Here is a 27,202-nt window from a genome sequence, read left to right on the forward strand (position 1 = left end):
GAATCCTATGCTGGATTTTCAATGTCTCAACCTCTGCCCCCTCATTTTCCACCAGGTTCAAACACCTGTGTGATGTGTTGATCCTTCCAGCTTCTTTCCCTTTTTCCAGACAGTGCTCCTCCTCTGGGGCCCTCGAATGAGTTAAGCTCAGCTTTCCTGCTCTGGGCTAAACCCCCGAGTTCCCCTTCTACCACTGGTTCTCAACCTGCAGGGCATCAGCATCGCCCAGAGGCCTGCTTAAGGCACAGACTGCTGGACCCTACCTCCCCCACAAGTCTGGGATGGAGCCGAGAAGATGCACGGCTAGCAATTTCCCTGGAGATACGAAGCATCAGCATCTGGTCTGAGGACTACTCTTTGGAAACCAGCGCTTTGCACTGTCCGGGAGCTTTATGAAGGGTCTAGACGTTACAACTCCTCTCCACCGTACCCAGCTCCAGCCTGGGCGTCCGGACTAAACCAATGATAGGGCAACGCATCATCATCCGCCCACGTTCAGAAAGAAGTCAGAATAGGAGATTGACCGATCCGTGCCCCTGGGTTGGAATCTGGGATGCGCTCAAGCCTGGGCTTCGCCGGGCAGCGGCGGGCCTTCAGGGGCGCGGCGGGAGGCGGACGCCAGGGGGCAGCCTCGCGCTCGCGCCGCCGGGGCGGGTTTCCGGCCGCGCAGGCGCAGGCGCAGGACGCGGCGTGCCGGGCCGGGGGCCGCAGGTAGGCACCGCGGGCCGGGGCGGGGACGGGGGTACGGCGAGGGGACACGGAGGGCACGCCGCGGGCGAGGGGCGAGGGGCTGCGGGGCGGGCGGGCGTGCAAGGCCACGCGGCCTCCTGCGGGCCTGCCCCTGGCCCGGTCCGCGCCCCCGAGCCCAGGTCGCTGTGCGCGCCTGTTGGACGCTCGCCCCGAGTCCAGCCGGAGGCCGCGCGGGTCGGGGCAGCCAGCGTCCCCCGCCCTGCTGTCCCCGCGGCCTGCCCGTGCGGGAGCTGGCCTGCGAGTGACCGGCACTCCGCGGTGGCGGGCTTCCGCTCCGTGTCCCTGGCGTTGGCTCTGCGCGGGATCGCCGGTGCCCGCGCTGCTGGCTTCCTCCAGGCGCAAGCTCGGGTCAGCTGGAAACATGTGCCCCTCCTTCTAAAAAGCAGGATTTAACCATTTCATTGAGCAGTCTTGTCTTCTCCATCCCTACTTTTACTATAGAGACCTGAGGCTAAGGCGGCATCCGGAATATTTCACATAATTACTTTGATGTACCTTGTGCTTTAGTAACAAAATAGGATTCTAGTCTAAATTCTGTTGGGTGACATGAATCCGTTTCTTCTCAGGTTATATAAAATATTTTGTAAATTGGGGGAAAACCAATTTTATTCCGTTGCTTTTATTTTATTCTTTTAACCAAGCTGTGAGTGTGGAGCAGTGGTTCCCAATTTTTTCCCCGGTGTACCAACTTTTTCCTATCAGTGTCAGGAATCCTTTGTGTCTCGGCAGTGTCTCAATTTCTGCTACCTAACGAGTCCCGCAGTCGTTATTCCTTAACTTGCCAGGTATTTTTCAGAACGAGTAACTCTCAGCGCCTTTTTGTTTATTTCTGGACAAGAAATTTCCTTCATCCACACGGCCTTATCCCAAGCTCTGGACAGCTTACTCCGGAAACACGCCTTTAAAAGAAAAAAGCCCGTCAGGGGTTGAGGTGGGCTAAAACGTTCTTTAAGAAAGGGGCTCATGTCATGAAAGTAAAACGCATGTATGAGAATTATATGCACCGGTGAGTCTCAAACTTTAGTTTGCTTCTGAATCACCAGGAGGACCTGTCAACACACAGAGTTCTGGGCCCAACCTCAGTTTCTGATCCAGTAGGTCTAGAGAGGGGCCTCAGGAACTTGGGTTTCTCACAAGTTCCCAGGTGAGGCTACGGCTGCAGGTCCGGGAACCACAGTTTAAGCATTACTGGCACACCAACTTGGGAGTGGTGATTTCTTCCTGGGAAGGAGCAATATAGGACTGAGAGGGATCCAAATGGGCTTCAACTATATGCAATATTTTATATCTTTAAAAAAGATCTTTAAAAATATGATGCAGTGTTACCTGACAAAGCTGAATGGATGCTCATGATCTTAGTTTTCAGTTTTCTCTGTGCTTAAAATATTTCAGGAAAGGAAAAAAGTCCTATTCGCTGTGTGGAGAATGGATCGGAAAACAGAAAGTGGGAAACCATGTAGGAAACTGTTGCAGAAGCCCAGGTAAGAGATGCTGGTGGCTTAGACCAGGGCAGCGTGCCAGGCAAGGGGAGAAGTGATCAAATTGAGACAGATTTGGGTGATTTGACAGTACATGGTGATTGGTTGGTTTACAGCTTAGGGGAGGGAGGAATCAAGTCACCTATTTTGTGACGTATGTGAGTGGATGGGTTGTGTGCCTGTCACAGAGCGGGAACCGTGGAGAAGGGCATGCTGAGGGTAGGAGAGCCACATCCTGGACTTTGAAGAACCAGATGAGTGAAGCATAGGAGAAAGATCTTGGAAATCAGTGTTCATATGGCCACGAAAGCCATGTTTATGGATGAGATTACATAGAGGGAGTGCATGGAATGGAAATGTGACCTGCAGGGGACCTAGAAGGATGTCATCACCCATGGCAGTGCTTTGCTAACTACTACCCACCACCTGTTTTTGTATGGCCTGTGAGCTAAGAATGCTTTCTGCCTTTGGAAATGTTGAGGTGGGGGAGGGGGAGGAGGATCAAAAGAAGAACAGTCTTTTATGACACATGAAACCTATCAAATTCACATTTCAGCGTCCATAAATAAAATTTTGTTAGAATAAAGCCGTGCCCATTTGCTGCTATAGTGTTTGGGGCTGCTTTTACACTCTGGTGACCGAGTCGAGTCACCGTGACAGAGACGGTGCGTAGGCTCTCCTCGGTTTGCACTGCTACGCGGTGTAGCACAAGTCACAGTGATATGCTTATCAACTCAGTTTCACCTTCTGGCCCCTAAACCTAAATAATTACTATCTGGCCCGTTACAGAGAAAAGTTTGCTGGTCCCTGACCTCAGGTCTAAGGGAAACACGTTGCGTTACTTTAAATGTCGTAGAAGAGAGATGGCAGTTGTTCTGCCCGTGTCTTTGAGAGCACCTTCTAAAGATCAGGTACTGGTGGAAGAAGCGCAAGAGACTGTGAGGCCTGAGTGATAAAATTCATCAGAGTTCGGTTGAAGCCCCTAGAGATGGCAGAATGGGCCACAAAGAAAGACGTGAGCCTGGAATCTTTTTTTTTAAATTCCTTTGTGATACTACTACCAGAAGGAATATTTTTTTGTTTGTTTAACTTTTATTTATTTAAGTGTGTTTTTCCAGGGCCTGTCAGCTCCAAGTCAAGCAGTTGTCTTAATCTAGTTGTGGAGGGCGCAGCTCACAGTGGCCCACGTGGGGATTGAACTGGCAACCTTGTTGTTAAGAGCACAGCGCTCTAACCAACGGAGCTAACCGGCCGCCCCTGAGCCTGGAATCTTTATAAGTAAGGGGAGTGAGCAACCATCAGAATGTTGCTGGGCCCGGCTGGAAGGACCGAGGCGGTGGGGTGAGCGGGGGCATCGGTTCAAGGCAGGGAGGTTGTTGAGTGACGCTGGAGCAGTTCAGTAGAGCCCGGGTTTACGGAGCACCTCTTAATGACAGCAGGGGCGAGCAAAGCAGCATTGCCTTTAATTAATTAGGGAAAAGTACACGGAATTGTAGAAGAGTCCGTCCTTTCTAAACTTCCCTGCTTAGAGGGAGCAGTGTCACTGGGCTGACCCTTGACCTGCACCCTCACTGGCCTGGGTATCTGGCAGAATAGTTACGTTTACTGAGACTGTGAACACTGTGAAAACAGCAATTTGTGGGGGTGGGGGTTGAGATATAATTCACATACCATAAAATTTGCTGTTTTAAATTGATTCTTAGTTTATGCACAACCATCGTTACAATTTCCTGAACATTTTCATCCAGGAAGAAATCCTGTACCCATTAGCAGCCACTCCTCATTTCCCATTTCACCCAGCCCCAGCAACCACTAAGCTACTTTCTGTTTCTGGATTTGCCTGTTCTGGATATTTCATATAAATGGAATCATATGATATGTGGCCTTTTGTGTATGAATGTTTGGATTATTTCCATTATTTGCCTATCATGAATATAACACTGCTGTGAACATACATGTACAAGTGATTACACGAATGTAGGTTTTCTTGGATATATACCTAGCCGTGGATTTACTGAGTGATACGGTAACTTTTTGTTTAACCTTTTATGGAACTGCCGGACTGTTTTCCACAGTGGCTGCCCCATTTTACATTCCTACCAACAATGCATGAGGGTTCCTATTTCTCCACGTTCTCATCAATACTTGGTATTGTCTGATTTTTTGATTATAGCCATCCTCGCAGTTGTGAGGTGGGATCTTGTGATTTTGATTTGCATTTTTCCGATGACTAATAAAGTTGAGCATCTTTTCATGAGCCTATTGGACATCTGTATGTCTTCTTTGGAGAAATGTTTATTCAAGTCCTTTGCCCATTTTTAAATTGAGTTATTTGTTGTTGTTGTTTTGTTGAGGAACAATACTTTTGAGTTGTCCTTCAGACATCTAAATAGAGGTGTCAGGGAAGCAAGTCTAGAGTTCATGAGGCTGGACATTTGGGAGCCATCGGCAGGTAGAGGTGGAGGTGGACATGGAGAGTCATGAGTCGCTGGGTCACCCTGGGAGTGAGTGAAGAGGTCAGGTCTGAGTCCTGGGGCAGGCACTCCGCCATGTAGAGCCAGACAGGAGGGAGCTGCCAGAGTGTGGTTTCCAGGGAACCAAGGAAAGAAAGTGTTAAGAAGGAGAGAGTCATCAGCTATGCCAAATGCTGCTGAGAGGTCAGGACCCGGATTGTGACAATACACAGTCCTGCTGTGTTTACCAACAGGGAGGTCACCTTGATACCGTCAGTGTGGGTGGGGTAGCAGTGAGCTCAAGAAAATGGAGAGAGATGGAGATAGTGAGTATGGATAGTTTTTAAAGGAGTTTGCCAAAAGGGGAAGAGAGAAATTGGGCAAAAACTGGAGCGGAAAGTGAAGGGCGGGTGTTTGAAATGATGGGGGAAGTTCGGACACACTGGTCATAATTCAGGAGAAGAGCGGACACCTGCTGAGCAGGTGGGGAGGGAGGGATCTGTGCACAGGCAGGGAGCTGAGAACAGGGCCTCTTTGTTCATAGTCACAGGAGAGAGAAGATACAGGGAGCAGGAGGCTGTGAAACGGTGTTGGGGGCTTGTGGAACATAGGAGACAAGATCATCAGCTGAGCGTGAGGGTATAGAAGGAGGTAGTAAAGTTTGAAGAGAGGGAGACCTAGGCCATGAGAACAGCCTGTCAGGTGTATTGATCTGTTGCAGTGAGTAAGCCTGCACCGCAGTGGAACTTGACGTCTCAGTCAGAGGAAATGAGACAGTTATTACAGAATTTGGGGGACAGGTGGCATTTAGGCAAAATTGAAACAAAGCAGTATTTTGATGGACTCAAAGCCAAGGAGAGCTGTCTGTAAAGAGGCCAGTATTTGGTCTGGATTGCAGGGTGTCCTGGGAGATTGCACTGTTCATACATATGCATAGTGTCATCTCTAGAACTGCTCGTCTGTTCTCTATACCAGGCTGGAAACAGGTGGCTTCTCTGTGTCAGAGCCACTTAGCTCCGCCAGGCAAGAGCTGGATGCTTCCGTCTCCCTGATGGGACTTTGAGCTGCAAAATTTCTGCTAGTCTGTGATTGAGAGAACAAAGTTTCTGAGTGAGTGAGAAAGCAGTCATCTTTCACAGAAGAGGGTTGTTTGACACTTAATAGCCGCAGTGTGCCCTTAGGAAAAATGCTGTTTCCTGTTAACTTTGCAGCTGGCTTGATCGTTCTCTGTTGTACCCGGATGAATGGCAGGTGGATTTTACTTTTTCCAGAAGAAGATATGAACAAGCTCTCATCTTAATTTTTTTTGTTGCTGGTTCATCTCTGGCTTTTAGAGAGGCGTGATTGTCACATCCTCAGCAAGGTCTTCCTGGACGGCACATGCAGGGAACTCCCTGCCAGTTACGCTCCATCCTTGATCCCTCATCACAGTATATAATGATAAACTTTTGTTCGCCTGTCTATTGTCTGTCAGCCCCATGAGGTTTCTCCCTAAGCCAAGAGGATAGGAACCACATCTGTTTTATTTACTCACATTTCCCAGGTACCTAGAGCAGCGTTGGGCAGGTAGCAGCTGCGTAATATGATGAATGAATGAGCACCCGGAAGATAGCGATGGAGGTAGAGGGAGCAGACTGAGACCAAAGAGGCTGGTGAGGAAACGGGCTGAGCGCAGACAAGCTTCAGGACAGTGGCTGGGCCTCAGGAGGGCTTCCCTGTGGCTGCTGCACGTGCTGCGGGTGAAGAGCCTCAGGGACACCCAGGCACGAGGGGGCCCCTGGGGAAGGTGGGCTTTGGGATTATTGCCGTTTGTCTGTGTACAGAATTGCAGTTTGTGTTTAACGAAGCTCCCCTTTTGTACTTTGTGGCAGGGTCCTTTCAAACCAGTGTCCAGGGCCGACCAGAACACTGCCTGACCCAGGTGTCTGGCTGGAGACCTGAGCTGGTACAAGAAAGACATTAACTAGAAGGTAATGCTTCATGTCACACATATCTCAGCCATGAGAAGCACAGGGTCAGTTCTGTCACTAGTGTCCCCCATGCATCCTAGTGCCGATATTCAGCCATCACACACTGGTGTGACCATATCCCTTGTCAGAGTATTGACATCCGTTCTGGTTCTTAAATAGCCTCCGCCTCTAGCACCCTGAGCGTCAAGCACCCGACATCTAGGTTTCTTTCCCAGCCTTCTCCTCTCCGTCCCCTCCTCCATCCAACAACTAAAGCTGCCGTGCCTGCCTTCACCACAGGCCTCACATGGGCTGCAGTGTCATAGCGAGCGTCCATTCGATTAGCGAGTGTCAGTGGTTACTTAGTGCAGTGGTCGCCTCTGCGTCCCCTCTCCCCAGTGTCACCATCGTTACTGTAGTTCACGTGCTCATCAGCTCTTACTCCGGCTTATTGCCAGGGCCTGCGACCCCGTCTCCCTGCCTGTCTCTTCGACCCCGGGTGCCCCTTTCATACGTGCTGCTTAAAAACATTAAGGAGCATTTGAGTAACCTCCCAACTCCTTAGTTGGGTTCAAGAGGCCCCCAGCATTCCAGCCTCCACCTACCGCCCTAACTAATCTGTTGCTCTCCTTTGTCCGTCTTCTGCCCCGGCCCCACTGGACTGACAAATCCACAGATTGCTTTCATTTTACTAGCGCTTCGTTAAATATCTACAATGTAAACCCTGGGGGAGAGTCAGAGACAGAGTCAGACACACACAGACACCTCCTTTCTAATCAAATCTAAGGTAAATGCACCCAGACTGGGGTTTGTAATAAAAAATAATGATTCTGAGACAGCTGACCTGGAGCATTCAGTGTGAGCCTAGTATTCGCTACCTCTTTTGTCCTGTCATGACACTGAAGCGCACAGGATCCTTGAGGAGAAGCGGCATAGAGAGTGTGCCCCCTTGAATCCTTTGTCATCACAACATCGTAATGGAAATAAAAACTGACTGTTATTACTTCTTGTTCATTTTATGTTTTAGGAAATCGCAGAGGATAACATGGAAAAGAAACCTCAGGAAGGCAGAAAAGGCCCCGCCCACAGAGGCGTGCCCCCCGTTGTGGGGCTGCTGCTGGGCACAGCCCTCATGAACGCGCTCCTCTACCTCTGCCTCGATCGGTTTTTTATTTCCCCTCCACGTTCCGCGGTGGACCCCACTCACTGCCCCTATGGTTACTTCAGAATGGGACCGATGAAAAACTGCTCCCCATGGCTGTCCTGTGAGGAGCTGAGGACAGAAGTGAGGCAGTTGAAACGTGTTGGGGAAGGAGCTGTGAAGAGAGTGAGTTCCTGATTTACTTCTGTGTTACCGCCGCAGTGTGAAGGGGTGGCCCCTCGGGAAAGCAGCTTAGGGTCAGGTGTCAGGAGCCAACAAAACGTTTCTACCCCTGAGCCCAGTGATCTCACATCTGGGGCTTTATCCTAATAAAATAATCCAACGGAAGAACAAAGGCTAAATCATAAAGGACTACTTTGCTTTATTATTTATCATTATAGAAAACTAGAAATAATAATTACAGGGGAATGGTTCATTGGATTATGGTCCAACCACTTGATAGAATATTCTGTAGGCATTAAGTGTAGTTAGGAATCCGTGCAGAGTGAGAAAAATCTTGATAAGTGAAAAAAGCAAAATACAAAATTATACAATACACTGTTTTCAACTGCAAAATTATGTGTTTGTGTAAAAAATAGAAAAATGATAGAAATCGTGCTACGGTGAAAGAAGATTATGGGCCTCTTATTTGTTCTTATTTTTAAAAACTCTATGATGGTATTATTTTGATTTTTCAAAAAAGTTTTTTATGTTGAGAAACCAAAGGGGTGAATTCAGTTCTCAAATAGAAACTTCAATAACCCTTGTCTTATTGGCAACCAGTTTGTGCTGTAGTTTGATGCTTATCGTTTCCATGGCAACTGAGGCCTACGGATGAAACAAAGAGTGACTCTAGAAACCAGTTAAGGCTTGTTGAACAAAGACAGTTCCTTTGTGAGAGTGTATTGAATGATTGGTGAAGGAAGGGAGCAAGCAGCTTGATAAACTGCTGTCTTTCTTTTGGGAGACTGCCGCAGCAAGGCTGCTGCTTCCGTGAATGTAGAAAGGAGACGTCTTACAGGAAGAAGTCAATTAGGGAGAAGGGAAAGGAATTTATATAAAGTAAAACCATAAAACAAGGTAAGTCGTTCTTTTATTTTCATTTTTTATTCTTAAAAATTTTTTTATTGGGGAATATTGGGGAACAGTGTGTTTCTCCAGGACCCATCAGCTCCAAGTCGTTGTCCTTCAATCTAGTTGTGGAGGGCGCAGCTCAGCTCCAAGTCCAGTCACCGTTTTCAATCTTAGTTGCAGGGGGCGCAGCCCACCATCCCATGTGGGAATTGAACCAGCAACCTTGTTGAGAGCTCGCGCTGTAACCAACTGAGCCATCTGGCTGCCCCTAAGTCATTCTTTTTAAAGTTCATTCATTCATTGTTGTGGGTGCTAGGGGTGCAGCAGTGAAGGAAACAGACCCTTGAAGTTTGCTTTCTAGTTGGGGAGTCAGACCATCAAGAAAATAAGAAACTGTGTAATAGAATATGTTTGTGACATGTGCTACGAAGACAAAGCAGGGCAAGCAGCAGGCTTGTTACTCTAGGTGGTCGGAATGATCTGCGAGGGGATTGAGTGGATATTTGGGGAAAAGATGCTCCAGTAGGAAAGATGAGTACCAGCAGAGGCCCCATGGTAGAATACGCCTCATTGGGGACCATGCAGGAGCCAGTGTGCCCAGGGGCCAGCATGAGAAGGAGAGGTAGCCAGACAAGGACCTCTGGTGGCTGGTCCTGCTGGGCCTGGCCGGACTTGGAGAACCGTTGGAGCCGTTTGAGTCGAGGGGTGAGGTGGTCCGTCTGTGGAGAGTAGACCGAGGCATGGAAAGGGTGGTGATGGGTTAGGCCTTGCAGGGGATTGTCACAGCTTGACCAAGGTGTTAGCAGTGGACGTAGTAAGAAATCAGTGGATTCAGTCGTATTTGAAAGTTAGAACCAGTAGTATTTCCCAGTAGATTGGATGTGGGGCATAAGGGAAAGAGAGGGTGACTGCAGGGTTCTTGGCCTGGGCAGCAGGAAGAATGGGGTTGGCATTACCCGAGGTGGAGAAAATGGGAAGGAACAGATCCTGCGAGTACATGAGGTGGACGTGCGAAGGCCATTTACATGTCCACGTGGAAATGTCACACAGGTGGTTGGATGTACAAATCTAGCATTTGGGTGGTACTGGAAGCAATAGGTAAAAGAAATCACCAGGGAGGGATGTAAGTAGAGAAGAGGACCTAGCAGTTAATTTCTGTCTTCTTCAAAGGGATGACTTGGAGGGGCTGCCCATGTGTCTCCCTGGTATTGCACTCGCTGGAAACATGTTTTAATTTCTGTTTTTGGAATTCCTTTCAACCTTGATGGATTTGTTTCTGAGTAGCTTTGATGATGGCAAACCCTTGTTGTTTGAGGACAGACTTGATTCTACAAATCATGCCCGTCCAAATATGAGATTTAATAATGTGAGCACTAACTCCGAGGAATGAGCTTTGTTTATTAAAGTGTGGCTAGAAGGCTGGTACCTTGATATTTGGTGACTTTGTCTGAAACTTGCTCTCAGGGCCAAATTGCCTTGAGCACTGGCTGTTACCTGTGAGGGTCTGTCTTGCCCCCCTCAAACCTCAGCGCCTGCGCAGGGTCTGGCCCAGGGTCCACTCTCATCATCCCGCCTCCAGGCGCTTATTGGTACAGCCCCTGCACACAAGCAGCTTCCTTCCTCTCCACATGAGTACCCCTCCTCACTGACACCCCAAGCTGGGAAACAGGCTTCTCAGCAGGAATTTCTGTAACCAGAGTTCTTGATGTCCCACTCTCTGACCCCCACCTCGTCTCCAAGCACGTTTGCTTCAAAAATTCCCGTGTCGCGTGGAGCGCTGCAGTTATTGACCCCGTTATGTTTTTACTTTCTGACACTCCCCTGCCTGCGCTCCCTGATTTACCCCACAGCAGAGATTCCATGGCCATTGTCCTCATCACTCTTGCACAAATGCTGCAACAAGTCACTTGCATATCTGTCTAACATGCCCGGCTGGAGAGCCCCAAACCCCGTCGAACCCATTCTGCGTCTGAACTTGAGCACAGCCACGCAGTTGAATGCATGACCACAAGCCTCAGACGTGCGCCCAGCACAGCACAGCGGCCTCTCTATTCCCTTAGTAAGTTTTCCTTCCTATTCTCTGAGACAGATACTTCCTCAACAGCCCCCAACCCCTGTCTTAACTAATGATCTTGTTACATAAGTTATTATGAAGTTAGAAGCCACCCAAAGCGAATTTCCTCGCCTTCCCACCGCCAGCCCTAGGAAACTTCCAGCTCAGGTGCTGTCCCTGACTTCTCACGGCTTCCCGCTTTTTCAGTTATTCCTCCTCTCTTCCATCGTCACTCTTTTTTACTCTGAGGATCATTCCTAATAGCGTACAAACACACCCTCTTTAACAAAGAAAATCCTCTTCCCTGATTCCCTCTTCCTCTGTAATTACTCTTCGTTCTCTGCTTTCTCTATGGTAAAACTGCCATAGCTCTTCTCTCCTTCCTCTTTTTCCATTCATCCTTTCGTCCTCTTCCCAGGACGGTGTCCAAACTCCACCACTGCTCTTCTCCAGAGACCAGCAAGCTCCCGCTTGGACGGTTCTCTGTCCTCCTACTTGACCCTCCGTACAACCTTTGAGCCTGTTGACGCCTCCTGTCTCCTGCAAGCCTGGCCCTCTTTTTGGTTTTCCTCCTCCCTCACTGGCCATTCCTAATTACTCTCCTTTCCTGCTTCTGTTCCCAATCTTGCTTCCAGATCAGCAGTTCTCAATCAGAGGCAATTCTGCTGCTCAGGGGGACATTTAGCAATGAACAGAGACACTTTTGAGGTTGTCACCCCTGGGGGTTGAGTGGATGCTACTGGCATCCAGTGGGTAGAGGGCGGAGGTGCTGCTAGCCATCCTCCAAGCACAGCACCGCCCTCGCCCTCAGCAAATACCATCTGGCCCAGAATGTCAGTAGGAGTGCTGAGGCTGAGAAACCTTACTTCTCTTGGTTCCTTCCTGGATCCTCCTCTTGGTCTTTTTCAGATATACTGTTAGACGATTGAATCTAGTTCTTTTGCTTTAAATACATTTTATATGCTGGTGATCCCAAATTTGTATTTCTAGCCTGTACCTCTCCCCTGAGCCACAGATTTGTGTAGCACATCCGACTGTTTATTCGCTATCTCTACTTGTGGAGTCTCTGGAACATCTAAATCCATCCAGTGTGGAACCCTTGATAATGTCCCCTCTGAAAGCTGTTCTCCCAGCCTTAATATCTCAGTCAGTGCCATCATTCCCATCTCGTTGCTCAAGCCAAAACCTAAGAGTCCTCTCACCACCCCCTTAACTAAGCCAAGAGCAAGTTCCATCAGTTACAGTGTGAGAAAGTGTCCTCTGACCCATTGTAGTTCAGTCACTGTGATCTGATGCCTTGGAACAGTTGTCCCTGCTTCCACTTTTGCCCTTCACCACGCACCTGGCAGAGTCATCTTCTAAACACAGTTCAGATCACACCATTCTCTTTCTTAAACCCGCTTTGGAGCCTTCCCATTGCTGTTCGGAAAGAAAGTCCAAACTTCTTCCCAATGTGTGCCACACGCCGCCATCTGGGCCCTGCCTGCCTCCTGAACTCACGCCAGACAGGCTGTTCCCCACCCTGCAGCCACCCTGCCCGTTCTATTGTTCCCTGATCAAACAGCCCTTTCTCACCTCGGGGCCTGTATCCTTGCCTTTTTTTGATTGAAATTCTCTTCCTCCATCTCTGACATGGTCAGCTCTTCCTCCTCTAGGTCTCAGCTGAGATACCACTTCTCTAAGAGGCATGCCCTGATATCCCCACCATGAACTTCTTTTCTATGGTCTGGTTTGTTGTCTCTCTTATAAATGTAAGTTCCCCAAAGGCACAGAGGGTGTGTCCTCTGCGGCTAGCCCAGTGCCTGGTTCATAGAACACATTTTAGGGGCTGGAAGTCAAAGGTTCATTAATCAAATCTTCACAAAACAAAATTCGGCTTAACTTGGATAGTTTCCTTAATATACAAACACCCTACCTTTCTTCCCCAGACTATGTATTTTTGATTTGTGTTTGGAATTGCGGGGGCGGGCATGTGTCCTCTGCCTGGAGCAGTGACGAACTTTGCCCCTAAAAGGCAGATTGGACCCACTACTTTTCCTTTTTTCTTTTAATTATAAAAGCAGTCCATTCAGTTCAAATATTCAGAAGGAGGCAAAGTACAAAGTAAAGGTTCATTTCTACCTCTTGCTCTCTCCATCTCTAATCTTATACCCTGGGGACAGCAGTTGGGGTGTCAGTACTTTTAGATTTTTTTTTTTTTTTTTTTTTTTTTAGTATTTTTAGATTTTTAAACCCAAGAGTGCATTAAAAAACTGGGTACATACTCTGCCAGTTATCTCAAGGACAGAAATATCCATGTCTCAGGGGGCTGCCCTTTTTCTGAAACAGTACTAGTGAGGAAGAAGGAAGATTCTAGCAGAAGTGACTCTTCCAAGCAGACGGTCCAGCGATATTGCTGCAGACCACCAAAGCACAATGCGAATGATATCGTGTTGTGATAATGGAATGAGCTGAGTTTTGGTGTGGAATACATGACGTGGCCTCATGTGTCATTTTTTACGTCCAGCCCATGATGATGACTTTCAGAGATCACAAATCACGGTCAGAGATTTTAAAGTTGCATGGTTGTTGTTTTTTCCCGTTAAGGTTAGAGTACATTAAAAAGCCATAAACTTTGGATTGGATCCTGTCAGAAGAATGGATTTGATGCTTTAGCCCTCTAGTTGTGTGTAACCTTTAGAAGGATCTTACTAACCTATTTTTAATGCTCAAGGCTGTCTGGAGAGCAGATGTTACATGAATTATGTGTTTAAAAGTATGAAATAACCATGGCCACTTCTCAGTCTCCTTTGCAGGGTCCTCCTCATGCCTCTTAACCTTGGACCTTTCTTCTCCGTCTGTGCTTGCTCCCTGGGTGGCCTCATCCAACCTTGGGCCCTTGTCTGCCACTGAGAGCTCTCCCCTGGACTCTCTAGACTTTTCTATCCAACTGCCTGTGCCGCATCCCCGCTTGGATATCTGAAAGGCTTCTCAAACCGAGTATGTCCCAGGTTGGCCCCCTCAGCCTGCTCTTCCTTTGTTCTTCCCATCACAGTTAATGACAACTTCATGGTCCAGTTGCTCAGGCGCCCAGCCTGGAGGCACCCTTGGTGTCTGTCTTTTATATCCATATTCAGTCCATCAGAAAATTGTGCTGTCTCTATACTCAGAAGAGATGTGGAATTTGACCACTCCTCAGACTTCTACCCGTATTCCCTTCCTCCCCACCAAGCCACCGTCATCTTGTTCCTAGATTATTTCAGTAGCCTCCAAAGCGATCTCTGCTTCCACACTTCATCCACTGCAACCCTTTCAGTCTATTCAATGCGGCAGCTGGAATGTTGCTATTAAATTGTAAGTCAGATAGTGTCTCTCTGCTCAAATCCTCCAGTGGTTCTGTCTCTCTCTGGGTAAAAGCCAGAGACATTTCAACAACTGAAAGGCCTTACAAGATCTGCACCCCTTCACCAGCCTCTCTGTTCCATGCCCCCTGGCTCATTCTGTTCCAGCTGCAGTGCCCTGGCCTTGCTGATTGGCAGCCTGTGGGCACGCTCCCTCCCTGAGACTTTGCACCCTAGCTGTTCTTCCTGCCTGGGATGTGGTTCCTCCAGATAGTGCATGGCTTATTCTTCTACCTCCTTCAGGTTTTTGCTCAGCTGTCACCTCAGTGAGAGCTTCCCCGACACAAAATTGTAAGCCCTTCCTTGCTTAATTTTTCTACAAAGCAGATTTTACCTTCCTGTATACTTTGTACATTTCCTATTTATTTTCTTTACTGTCTACCTTCTGCACTAGAATGTAAATTACATAGCGGCAGAGATTTATTTCAGTTTTTCGCTATTAAAATTTTTGACATAAATACAATTGGCCTTGAACAAGGCGGGTTTAAACTGCGCGGGTCCACTTATATGTACGTGGATGTTTCAATTAACCCACACTGTTCAGATGACTACAGTTCAAACTTGAGTTGTTCTAGGATCAACTGGTAGAATCCATGGTGGAATCCACGTATGTGGAGGGCCTGCCTAAATTGTACTCAGATTTTCCACCGCACAGTTGCTTGGCGCCCCTCATCCCCATGTTGTTCAAAGTCAACAGTACTTGTTGAATGAAGACAGATCTGCCTACAGAACAGTTGAGTTCTTTGTGTAAAAGAACATACAAGTTAAGTTGATAATTTTCTAAATTTTATCCTTTATATTTATAATAAAAGATCACATGGATAATCTATAAAGAACTCCTAGAAATTAATAAACACAAAGTAAATAGCCCTATAGAAAATTAGATGAAGGACAAAGAACATCTTTCCACAGAAGACGTCAGAAATGCCAGTAAAGATGAAAAGTGCTCCGTTTCATTAGTAATCAGGGAAATTTAAATTGGAACAGTAAAATGTTTTTCATCCAGCAGATTGGCACAGATTACAAAGCTTGATGACATCTAGTATGATTAAGACTGCGGAAAACAAGATGCTCTCATGCACAGTTGGTGAAAGGGCATGTTAGCACAGACCTTGGAGGGCAGTAATATTCTTCATTCAGTAATCCACCTGCTTACCTAGCTTATGAAAATACTTGCAGATATTTACAGAAATATAAATATGATGCTGTTTATTGTAGCAGTGTTGTTAATAAGAAAAAATGTGAAGTCATTTAAATGTCCATCAAGTTTTTTAAAATAGATCACATAAGATCATGTTAAAGAGCTATACAAAATTGTACAGCTAGATGTGAAAGAGAACCCAATCCATTCTCACAGCATCTGTTCCAAATTTTATGAATTTTTATTACATTATATTTTAGTTTTAGAAAAGAAATGATCATCTGTAAAACGTTACTGAAAATACACTAGCATAGGTAGTACACCCATACTATGAAATATTATACAGCTTTAAAAAGAATGACCTAGAGCTATGTGTACATATGGGAAAGATTTCTGAGGGGTAACTTAAATGAAAAAAGCAAGTTGCAACATGATATGCATGTTATAATCCCATTTAACATAATGGCAAATTCAAATGTTATTTTATAAGTTTACATTAATACCTATAAAAGCATAGAAAAACTTCTAGAAAGTTACCAACTGAACAGTTAACAAGTTTCCTTTGGGTGGGTAAGTAAATGCAGGGGGAAAGATGTCTACTATTTGAATTTGAATTTTTACCAAGAAATTTTTGTATTTGAATTTTTACCAAGAAAAGTATTCGTGATTGGTTTTATAATTAAAAAAGAAAAAAAACAACAGTAAGGCTGTTCTCTCCAAATAAGAGTTTAAGAAAATGTTAAAAAGCAACAAATTGGAGATTGCTGACAAATGACTCTTAAACAATCCCAGACTTGCAAATATTTAACATTTGGATGTGTCATATATTTGTGAGTGATCCCAAAGACGAATAATATTTAATAATAAATCAGATTTAATCATTTTTCATTTATCCGAGGCACAAAAATGAATTCTACGTACACAAGGATTCAGGAGGGAGTCCTGAGGCCTGTGATGGAGACCCTTCCCCCACCTACTACTGAGTAAATGTAGAAATAAGTTGTAGCAGCTTGCAGCTTCCCTAAAGGGGTCACGGTTTGTACGTGAAAAAGGGCCCAGGAAAGCCAAGCCATCTGCTAGTGCTGGTGACGACCATGCGCAGGTGGATCTAAGGCAGTGAGGGCGCGCAACAAAACGTAGGATTTGCTGTTAGTCAATTATCAAACTCAAGGATGATGCAAATCTAAGGACGGAATGTGTTCCATACAAAAGTAAAAATATTTTCATGAAACTTTCCAGTGAATGTAGCAGGCAGAGAAAAATGGCTTAAAATGCATTTTTAAAAAATTCTGTTTTCAGTTACAGTTGACATTCAAGATGATTTTATATTAGTTTTTTGTGTACAGCATAGTGGTTAGACATTTATATAATTAATGCAGTGATCCGCCGGATCAGTCTAGTATCCAGCGGGTGCTGTACATAGTTGTTACAACATTATTGACTCTACTCCCTGTGCTGTACTTGACATCCCTGTGACTTGTGTAACTACCAATGTGTGTTTCCTAATCCCTTCACCTTGTCCACCCATCCTCCAACCCCCTCCCATCTGGCAACCAGCAGTTTGTTCTCTGTATCTATGAGTCTATTTCTGTTATATTTATTGTGTTCTTTAGATTCTGCATATAAGTGAGATCATATGTTATTTATATTTCTCAGTCTCACTTATTTTACTTAACATAATAATATCCTCTAGGTCCATCCATGTTGTCACAGCAGAGTGGCTTTTTAATAGAAATTATGATACATCATGAAATTTCTCAAGCGTGGGTTTTTGAGAAGGCCTTGAAAGATTTCTCTTTTGAATATTAAGGGTCAAGTGTAGTTACCTGGGTTTTTCCATTAATAAACCACCCTTCTCAGATCCAAAAGAAATCTTCAAAGTCCTCTAGCCTACCTCCATTTGATATGTTTCTGAGTTCTCTTTAAAAATGTTTTAAAATATAAAAGTAAGATATATTAATTCTGGAAAATTGGAAAATACTAAAAGATGTAAAGAAAAATAATCACCCAGAATCTTACCATAAAAAGAGAACTGAAACATAAGCCTATTTCCTTCGATTTCAATGTAATTTTATGTTATTTTATACAATTACAACAATAATATAAAAACAATTTTGTATCCTCTTTCATTTGTAGCACTTTTATCTGTGAAAACTCTATCAATTTATACATTTTGCTGACCACATAATATTCTTTTGAGTGATCCTACCATAACTGAACTACATCCCATATTTTGATAGGTGGCTAGGTTCCAGTTTATGCTGTTGTAAAATATGTAAATCCCATATTTTGATAGGTGGCTAGGTTCCAGTTTATGCCAGATTTTCATTCCTAGAGCATTTTTTATCTATTTCAGATTATTGCCTTACATGGATTTTAGACTTAGATGTTAAATGAAAGCTCTTTATAAATAATGCCCTAAATTGCTTTTGAAAACCATAACCTTCATTTTTTTTTTATATTAGTTTCGGATGTACAAAACAACATGATTAGACATTTATACCCCTCACAAAGTGATAACCCCTGCCCCCTCCAAGCCTACTACCCTTCTGACATCGTACATGGCTGTTACAATACCATTGGCTGTATTCCCTATGCTGTACTTTACATCCCGTGACTGTATGTAACCTTTATTTTAATGAACGAGTAGAAACCCAGAGAGACACAGCCTGCTGGGGGCAGAAGCAGCCTGGGGCAGCAGTGACCTCTAAGCCTGTTTTCTGTAATCTGCCTTTCCTTTGGGGATTTAAGCAGAAGATGAGGTTCTTACTTACAGTACTTCCTGCAGTCCTTTCCTAGCTAATAACGATGCAGAATCCAAGGCAGGCCTGTACAGTTGCTCTTCTGGTAGCTGTGTGCCTTATGGGCGGTGTACTATTTGTGTGGTATTTCAGTTCCTGCTTTTACAGCTGAAGTCACACAAACCCACAGACCATGTCAAAATGTTTTTCTTACGTAGAACTATTCCTATTTGTGGTTTACTATGTTACCTTTTAAAATTCATGAGTAATCTTGTGATGTGTGATGGGCTGTCTAGGCTCGACTCCCTACACAGGATTTTCCAGTCTTCTCTCCTCTCCCTTCCTCTCCCGCTTTGTGCTGCAGTATTTTGGGCCTGGCAGTCTGTGTGCCACTCAGTGCCTTTGTACATGCAGCCCTCTCTCCTGGGAATGTGCTCCCCATGCTTTACATCCACCCACAAGCCCCCATCATCCTTTAGACCAACGCCCAGGAGCCCCCTCTGCAGATGGCCCTTGGCACCCTGATCAGAGGTGGGCCCTGCTGCCCCTTGCCCTGGGCGCTGAATGTCCTGTGTTTGCTCCTGAGTGAGTCTTTGTAACTAGACCCAGAGCGACTGTCGGGCTGGGCCTGTGTCCCACTAATTTCTGTACCCTCTGCACCACATCCGGCACTTGCAATATGTTTGTAGAGTTGCGTCCTGGCTCCCTAACCCAGGTGAGGTTCTGGATTTGATGTTTTCTGTGACTTTGTTTCAGGTCTTCCTGTCGGAGTGGAAGGAACGCAAAGTCGCTCTCTCCCGGCTCGCCAGTCTGGAGATGAAAGACGATTTCCTCCACGGGCTGCAGATGCTGAAGTCTCTGCAGAGTAGACATGTTGTCACACTGCTCGGCTACTGTGAGGATGACAATACTATTCTCACTGAGTATCACCCCTTAGGGTCCTTGAGCAGCCTGGAAGAAACACTAAACCTTTCCAAGTACCGAAATGTGAACACGTGGCAGCACAGGCTGCAGCTGGCCATGGATTATGTCAGTATCATCAACTACCTGCACCACAGCCCCCTGGGCACACTGGTCATGTGCGACTCCAGCGACCTGCCCAAGACGCTGTCCCAGTACCTGCTGACGAGTAACTTCAGCATTGTGGTGAACGACCTGGACGCCTTGCCCCTGGTGAACCGCAGCTCAGGGACATTCGTGACGTGTGGCCACAGGGAGCTGCACGGAGATTTCGTGGCTCCAGAGCAGCTGTGGCCCTATGGAGAGGACGTGTCTTTTCACGATGATCTCATGCCCTCGTATGATGAGAAGATCGACATCTGGAAAATTCCAGACGTCTCCAGTTTCCTTTTGGGGCATGTCGAAGGAAGTGATATGGTCCGATTCCATTTGTTTGATATTCATAAGGCATGTAAGAGCCAGACTCCTGCAGAGAGACCCACTGCTCAGGATGTTCTGGACACTTACCAGGAGGTTTTGAATTCCCTCATTGACACCACGGTGCCTCAGACAAGAGAAATGCTCTGAAAACTAGTCCAGTCAGTGAAGGCTAGGATTTAAGGGACATGTGGACTAATTGCAGTGGTTCTGCTCTGACAGTGAGCTTGTGCTGTTCAGCCGTGTGGCTCTTCTCTACACGTCACACGTCCATGTGCACATGACCATTCTGCCTCTTCCACAACCTGGGCGGAAGTTGCTAAGCAAGAGCAAACCAGGCTTGATTTAAGTCTGGCTTCACTTTCTATTGCTGGTGGCTCCCAGGTGAAGATGCAGGGAAGCAGTGAATCTAACCAGTATCTGAAGGAAGTAACAAAAATAGAGCTACAAAGAGGCTTCCCCACCCTAATAACTGAGTTTGTAAGATTGTAAGAAATGTAGACATTTTTAAATGGCATTATGTGAAAGAATCATAGAGTAGTTCTCCAAAGAACTGTTTTTTCCTCATTTTTTAGATGGTAATCTACCTACGTGGTCATGGGAGTATTTCTGGCCCGTTTCACGTGGTATGGGCGAGGCCATCTTTACTGTTTTAAATGATTATTCCGTGAAGCTCCTTTGCCATCCTCCCTCCTGTGAGCTAAAGGAAAACTATTATAGCATGCTCTTTGAAATTTTGAATGGGTAAGGAATATTTAAAACAACAAGTATATAGGAAATGATATGTGGTACTGCCTTGGATGGTACTTGTGAAATTCCTGTTTACCTTCCAGCTGAGTTTTCTGTATCCAAAGTTAATTAATTTGAACATTTTACATCAACACTGTCACTCATTACTGGAAAGTGTCAAACCCTTCCACTCAAGTTGCGTGATTGAATCCTTCAAAAAGCTCCTGGTCACAGTCTTCCTCATTTGCAGGGGATCATGGATTTGGTGCATGTTAATCATCCCTAATAAGGTGGTTAAAGCTGAGAGGCAGAATCATGGGAATCGCAGAGACCTGCGCCTCATTCCAGAGTCTCTGACGCGGTAAGTCTGAGACTTTGCATTTCTAACTGGTTCCTGGGTGAGGCTGGTGCCCCTGGTCTGCCTCTAACGGTCAGAGAGGGCACCGCAAGCAGGGGCTAGCCCGCTATTAGCATCCTTATCCCTAGTCTGCCTACTCCTATGGTTGACGGGATTCTGTGATTGATCAGAGGATATGCTTGCCCACTGTATTTTAACTGTTGCCTTTGTTATAAAACAATGACAACCCACTAGGCTGACTGTAATCAAAAGGACAGACAATAATAAGTATTGACCAGGACGTGGAGAATTGGAACCCTCATACATTGCTGGTGGGAATGTAACATGATGCAGCTGCTTTGGAAAACAGCCTCGCAGTTGCCTCAAAAAGTTAATGACCCAGCAAGTCCACTCCCAAGTATTTACCCAAGAGAATTGAAAACATGTCCACACAAAGAACATTTCAAATTCAACATTTCCCAAATAACCCTTGTCTGCTCCAAATTTGCCATCTGTAAATGGCACACCATCCATCTGATTTCCCAATGTAAAAACCTGGTTTATAAAGAGGGTGCCAAAAAAAAATGTATACACATTTTAAGAAAGGAATACTGGATTAAAATTGTAATACTCAATATACGAGATCTGACCTGTTACAATGATGTTCCTAACTTTTTTTATATCAGAGAGATTATTCATTACAAATTTGTACCAACTGTACGAACAGTTAACCAAGTCGACGATTTGGAAGTGCTGAAAAGGCTGCATGAAAAAGACCACCTGAACTTTTCACCAATAATTCATGGCTCTTGCATCACGACAATGCACCAGCTCACATGGCACTGTCTGTAAGAGAGATTTTGGCCAGTAAACAACTGTATGGAAACACCTCTCTACTCACCTGATCTGGCCCCCAATGGCATCTTTTTTACCCGAAGATAAAGGAAATATTGAAAGGAAGACATTTTGATGACATTCAGTACATCAAGAGTAATACGATGACAGCTCTGATGGCCATTCCAGAAAAAGGGCTATTATGGATAAAAGGGCAATTATGGGACTATTATGAATAAAACTGCTGTTAACATTTAAATGCAAGTCTTTGTGCAGACATATTTTCATTCATCTTGGGTAAATACCTAGGAGTGGTCCTATGTAAGTGTATATTTAACTTTATAGGAAACCTTTAAACTGTTTTCCAAAGCCTCTATACCATTTTATATTCTCATAAGCAATGTGTAAGAGTTCCAATTGCTCCACACATCGTAGCCAACACTTGTTATAATCAGCCCATTTAATTTTAGCTATTCTAGTGCCTATGTAGTGGCATCTTATTGTAGTTTTAATTTGCATTTCCCCAAAGATAAATGATGCTGAGAACCTTTTCATATGTTTATTGGCCACTCACATATCTTCTTTGGAGTCTAAATCTTTTGCCCATCTTTAAATAATTTGCTTATTATTGAATTGTAAGAGTTCATTATATATTCTGGAATGAAGTCTGTTACCACGTATATTTTTGGGAATCTTTTCACAGCCAGAGGCTTGCCTTTTTCATTTTCTTAACAGTGTCTGTGATTTGTGTTTTTAAGTGGTTTATATACTATTTACGAAATCTTTGCTCAACCCACGTTCATGAAGATTTTGTCCTATATTTTCTTCCAGAAGTATTACATGTTAGCTTTTACATTTCTAGTTCAGTTTCGTATGTGGTGTGAAGTAAGGGTCAAGATTTGTCCCCCCCACACACACTGCTCCCATGTGGATGTCCAATTATTCTAGCGTCATTTGTGGTAAAGAATAGCCTTTCCCCCATTAAATTGCTTTGGCAACTTAGTGAAAAACCAGTTGTGTGGGTTTACTTTTAGGCTCTCTACCTGATTCTATTGATCTATATTGCTATCCTTATCACTATCTTGATTACTACAGCTTTATAGTAAATCTTGAAATCAGGGAGTGCAAGTCCTGAAACTTTGTTCTTCTTTTACAAAATCATTTTGCATCTCCTTATAAATTTTAGAATCATTTGTCAGTTTACACACACACACACACACAACCTGTTGGAATTTTGATTTAGATTGCACTGAATCTCTAGATCAATTTAGGGAGATCGGGCATCTTAATAGTAAGGACTCTTCTAGTCTATGAACACGGTGGATCTCTCCAACTATTTAGGTCTCTAAGTCCTTTCATTAATGTTTTGTAGTTTTCATTGTCCAGGTCTTATACCTATTTGTTAAATTGATGTATTTTTAAAATTCTATAATAAATGCTATTTTTAAAAAGTCAAGTTCCAGTTTTGTTTATATCTAGGATATGAAATTAAAATTAATTTTTGTATATTGACTTTGAATTCTGTAACGTTCACTTATAAGTTCTAGTAGTTTTGGGGGGTGGGCAGAGATTCCTTAAGACACATGCATTCATGCCATGTTTGAATAAAGCCAGTTTGTATGCTTTTTATTGCCTTGTGGCACTGACTAGTACTTCCGGGACAATGCTGAGTAGAAGTGGTGAGGGCAGATGTCCATGCCTTGTTCCTGATCCTAGGAGGAAAACATTTGGTCTTTTAAGTGTCATGTTAGCTGTAAGTTTAGGGTTTATCTTTCCATGTGTCTTTAGACTTTTATTACGTACGCATAGGAGTATATCCCCAAACAACACATAGTATTGTTTTACTTGGCTTTACACTTTACATAAGTTACTATGAAGGTATTTCTGCATGTGACGGACACTGCATTTCTGCAACTTGCATTTCCCCCCTCTGCCTTATTTTTGAGATTCATCCATGTCAATACATAGAACTCTAGATCATTTCTACTGCTGTATATATTATACCACAGTTTATTTCTTCCACTGATGGACTTTTAGATTGTTTGCAGGTTTTTGCAATGTCAAATCACTCTGCTACAAGCATTTTTGTACACGTCCTCTTGTATGTATGATAGTTTTTCCGGACATATAGCTAGGAGTGCAACGGTAGGGTCATTGTGTCTTCGTGCCTTTAACTGTATCAGAGATTGGCAAAAAGCTCCCTAAAGTCGTGGTATCACATGGTGGCGGCTTTTATGTCTCATCTCTCCCTCTGGTTAATAAACGCCTTGAGACTGGGACTATGCGCGTCTTACCACGGCATGCTAACGGAGGTAAGCTAACACCCATTTGTATGGTGAATGAAAGGCCGGAGGAAGGAATTGAGCAGACTCGCTCAGGGGAGTGGTTAGAGACGGGAGCAGTGGATTGTGGCCTGGGGAAGCCTCTCTTCTGGATGATTTTTACCCCGAGGACAAAAAGCACTGTGCCAGGAAAAGAGAACCTTGGCTCTTCGCTTGGTAAGCGTCCCGGAGCGTAGGGCCGAGAGTGGCGCGGCCCCTCGGATCCTCCCGCGCGGGTCGGCACCGCCCTGGGCTCCGCATTCCCCCGCCTCCGCGGGTGACTCAGGCGGCGGTGACGGCATTCGAGAGGGAGGTGATGACGGGCGCGCGGCCGAGCGCCGCGGAGAAGCGCAGAGCTCGGGAGCGCGGCGGCGGCGGAGGGCCGGCCGCGGATGCGGCGCCGGGGCGGGAGCGGCGGCCCGTGGAGGCGGCAGGCGGCCTGAGCGGAGCGCGGGGCGCGGGCCTGGCGATGGCTGCGCTGCTGCTGGCCGCGTCCGTGCTGAGCGCCGCCCTGCTGGCCCCCGGCGGCTCCGCGGAGCGCGGCGCCGAGGCCGAGGCCGAGGCCGAGCCGGCGCGAGGTGAGTGCGCGCCGCGGCTCCGGCCGGGGCGGCTCGGCGGCCCCCGCGCGGTCTCAGGCTGCCGGGCCCGCGCGGCGGGCTTCTGCCTCCTCCCTCGGGTGGCACGGCGCCCCCTGTCGGCGGGGACGCTGGGCAGGCGAGCGCTCGGAAAAGCCGTTCTTCGAAACTCGTTTTTGTTTCCACTGCGCGGTTGTGAGAAGCTCCGCGCCGGGAATGGCGGGGTAGCACGTTCGGCCGCTGTCGCAGGCACAGTGTGGACTGCATCACGCAGTGGGGGGCCCGTATCCAAACGGCACCTACCCGAAGGGGGAAAGACGGAGGAAGCGGGGCGGGAGTCGGGGCGCCGGCCTCTCCAGGGGCGGGGAGGCAGAGCAGCGGGGCTCCCCGCCCGCCCCCGCCCCGAGGCTGCGGGGCATCCCGCGTCTTCGGGCGATTTTTGTCCAAGTAGTCAAGTGTCCTTGATCGGGAGACCTGTTCCCCCCAGATGCAAAGCTAGGTAACAGGCGGACTGGCCGAGGGGTGTATGCGTCCCGCACCCCTCATTTAGTCCACTGTATGGCGGAACAAATGAAGTCCCTTCCCCAGAGGACAGAGCACTTAGGGGTGGCACGCTGCGAGGCAGGAAATCTGGAGCGAGGGCGCCGCCCTGCCCTGTGGCTGGAGTTGCGGGGCGCCCGAGTGCGGAGCAGGACCGCGGCACCGAGCAGGACCCCGAGGGGCCTCGCTGGGCGCTGGGATTCCACTCCCGAATGAAGGGCCGAGTGGAATGAAACTGCAGGAGGCGGTGCCGGGGGGGGGGATTGCAGGAGCTGGTGGTTAAAACTCCAAGTCCGAATTCGAGCGAACCCCCCCGCCCCCCCCCGCCTCCCTTAGGGGACTTTTATTTCCGAGGCGACGGGAGGAGCGGTTGAGGTCGTGGTCCGCGGTCACCCCGCTGTTTGCTGAGAAGCCACAACGCGCCGTTGGCAGCGGAGGGGCCAGGCTGGGGTGTTTTTGCCGGGCCAGATGGGTGATTCCAGTGTGCGGCGGGGAGGACAGGCTGAGTCAGTTCATCTGGTGTTTCCCTGACTTGCCTGGTCTCCGAACTCAGCGGGGGAGATGGTGGAAAATACACATTCCAGGGCCTTCCTTTAGACCCCAGCGACGAGGAGCCACGGCCCTGGAATATCCTAGGCCCAAGCCCCTCCCCAGGGATGCTCTGGTCAGAAATTGTGCCATCAGCCAAGTGCAGCAAGTCTTGTTTGGTCAGCGTTTGGGGAAGGTCGGACTATCACCTGGAAAGGTGAGAATGACCTACCTGTCTTATCCCTCCTTTCATCCCCTGTTTCTGTGTCAGGACACGAGGGTTTTGGTATCAGCGTGTAGTTCAAACTGCTGCGCCTCCCCAATCAGAATCTCGTAGGGCGACGACAGAATGGATTTTGAAAAAGCATCTTAGCTCATTATGTTTTGTATGGTGCCTCTCCCACCCCGGAGCTCAGTCTCGTCCACTCCCCTCACTTTTGATGAAACAGAGCCCAAGAGGTTACATAATCTGCCCAGTCAGGGACAGATCCCATACAATGCTCTTTCTCTGTATTTTAGCACCAATTCATAACGACAAGTATTTTAGGGAAAAAGGTAGTTTGTAAATAGTACTTCTCTGTAATGGGAGAGAACGTAGTATTAAGTGACCCACTGCCCCACCTTCACCAAGCTGTGTTGAGAAGACAGCGGGACTTTCAGTGCCACCTGGTGTGCAGGTTTGGACTGGACAACTTCCTACTAAGAACTCCATTTTCATAGGATTTGAGGACTCAAGTTTACATCAAAAAAAAAAATTAAGTAGAATATATCTTTTAAAATATGTCCAGCAAAGACACTCCTGAGCAGAGAGCTAGAACCAGAAATTAAATATTTGGAAATGAAATAAAAGTCTAATATACAAATAGCACAATTACCCCAGGACTACTGAAAGGTGGCTTTATTTGGTTTATTTCCTCACCAAGACATTGTAGACAGGAAGAGGGAGTGTTGTTCTTTTGTAGATAATGCTCCTTGAGTGTTACCCTGGTGTTTCTAAAATCATCTGTGTGGAAAGTTGGCAGCTTTTTCTTGAAACAGCATCAGGTTCAATTTCAATGTCAGATTATATGGTTTCAGAATTGTGTCCTTTGTGAGTATGTGTGTGTGTGTGTGTGTGTGTGTGTGTGTGTGTGTGAGAGAGAGAGAGAGAGAGAGAGAGAGAGAGAGAGAGAGAGAGAGAGAGATACAGACTCGTTGTTTTACAAAAATATATTCAAACAATGCAAAAAAGTACAAAGGTGTCAAAAGCCCTTGGCTTTGCACTCCCAGCCTCTCTAGCTATTGTCTTAAACCTTGGCTGCATATTGCAATTACTTCAGAATTTTTGTTGTTTTGGGGAGGAAATTTTAAAAATCATGATGGTTGGGCACAGACTCTGATTTAATTGGTCTGGGGTGGGGCCAGGACTTTAATATTTGTTTGTTTTGTTTTAGCCCTGAAATAAGCTTTCATATTGCAAAATAAAAGAGGCTAGATTATTATCTTCCTAATTGTTTTATTAAATAGTTTCCCTTTTTCCCCCCTTTGCCTAGAAGTTAGAGGGTAAGTTAATTTTTCTTTCATATAATAGACATAAATGGCCTATTTGGTCTTAATGAAACATTTCGCTTTAACTTTAGCCAATAATAGTTCTCTTTGTTTTCCTCCAAATTTGGAGGCAGACTTAGAATGTGCATGTCTTCGGGACTCCTAAGAGCATCTAATAAAGTGGGGGGAAGCTCTCAGCCAAGGCAATGCAGAGCAGTGGGTCTTTCTGCCCTTCAGACTGACTTATTCTCTCTCCTTAGATTAGGGGCGGCCC

The 27,202-nt window shown here is 46.2% G+C and overlaps 2 protein-coding genes across 11 annotated transcripts in view; both read left to right on the top strand.

Annotated features, from left to right (window-relative positions):
* Window positions 1-652: 652 nt before the first annotated feature.
* Window positions 653-23,065, top strand: POMK (protein O-mannose kinase). Of its 9 annotated transcripts, none has more exons than XM_081046147.1 (7): window positions 653-711; window positions 2,143-2,231; window positions 3,347-3,506; window positions 6,225-6,444; window positions 6,553-6,651; window positions 7,658-7,957; window positions 18,917-23,057. In XM_081046147.1, exons 6-7 carry the CDS (start codon window positions 7,676-7,678, stop codon window positions 19,685-19,687), a joined length of 1,053 nt encoding a protein of 350 aa, XP_080902273.1. In that variant the 5' UTR covers window positions 653-711; window positions 2,143-2,231; window positions 3,347-3,506; window positions 6,225-6,444; window positions 6,553-6,651; window positions 7,658-7,675; the 3' UTR covers window positions 19,688-23,057. The 9 variants fall into 9 exon arrangements, 7 of the variants coding, with proteins under 7 accessions (XP_080902273.1, XP_080902274.1, XP_080902275.1 ...); XM_081046148.1 differs by having other exon boundaries at window positions 6,225-6,333; XR_013993206.1 differs by lacking the exon at window positions 3,347-3,506 and having other exon boundaries at window positions 668-711; window positions 18,917-20,627; window positions 21,290-22,891.
* A 674-nt stretch (window positions 23,066-23,739) lies between these two features.
* Window positions 23,740-27,202, top strand: part of HGSNAT (heparan-alpha-glucosaminide N-acetyltransferase) — a gene marked incomplete at its 5' end in the record, with an annotated part of 32,080 nt that continues 28,617 nt past the window's right edge. The window contains one exon of one of the 2 annotated variants that reach the window (XM_081046801.1): window positions 23,740-23,935. In XM_081046801.1, coding sequence (XP_080902927.1) covers window positions 23,770-23,935 — 166 coding nt within the window. Of the gene's footprint in view, window positions 23,936-24,074; window positions 24,337-27,202 lie in introns of those variants that run through there. The other variant, XM_081046800.1, reaches the window with a different exon arrangement.

This window comes from Rhinolophus hipposideros (genome assembly GCF_964194185.1).
Source record: "Rhinolophus hipposideros genome assembly, chromosome: 4".
Lineage (NCBI taxonomy): Eukaryota > Metazoa > Chordata > Mammalia > Chiroptera > Rhinolophidae > Rhinolophus > Rhinolophus hipposideros.

Coding starts and splice junctions, on each gene's coding strand:
- POMK (XM_081046147.1), top strand. CDS start 7,676: ATGGAAAAGAAACCTCAGGAAGGCAGAAAAGGCCCCGCCCACAGAGGC. Junction 7,958..18,916: donor GGGAAGGAGCTGTGAAGAGA/GTGAGTTCCTGA, acceptor ACTTTGTTTCAG/GTCTTCCTGTCGGAGTGGAA.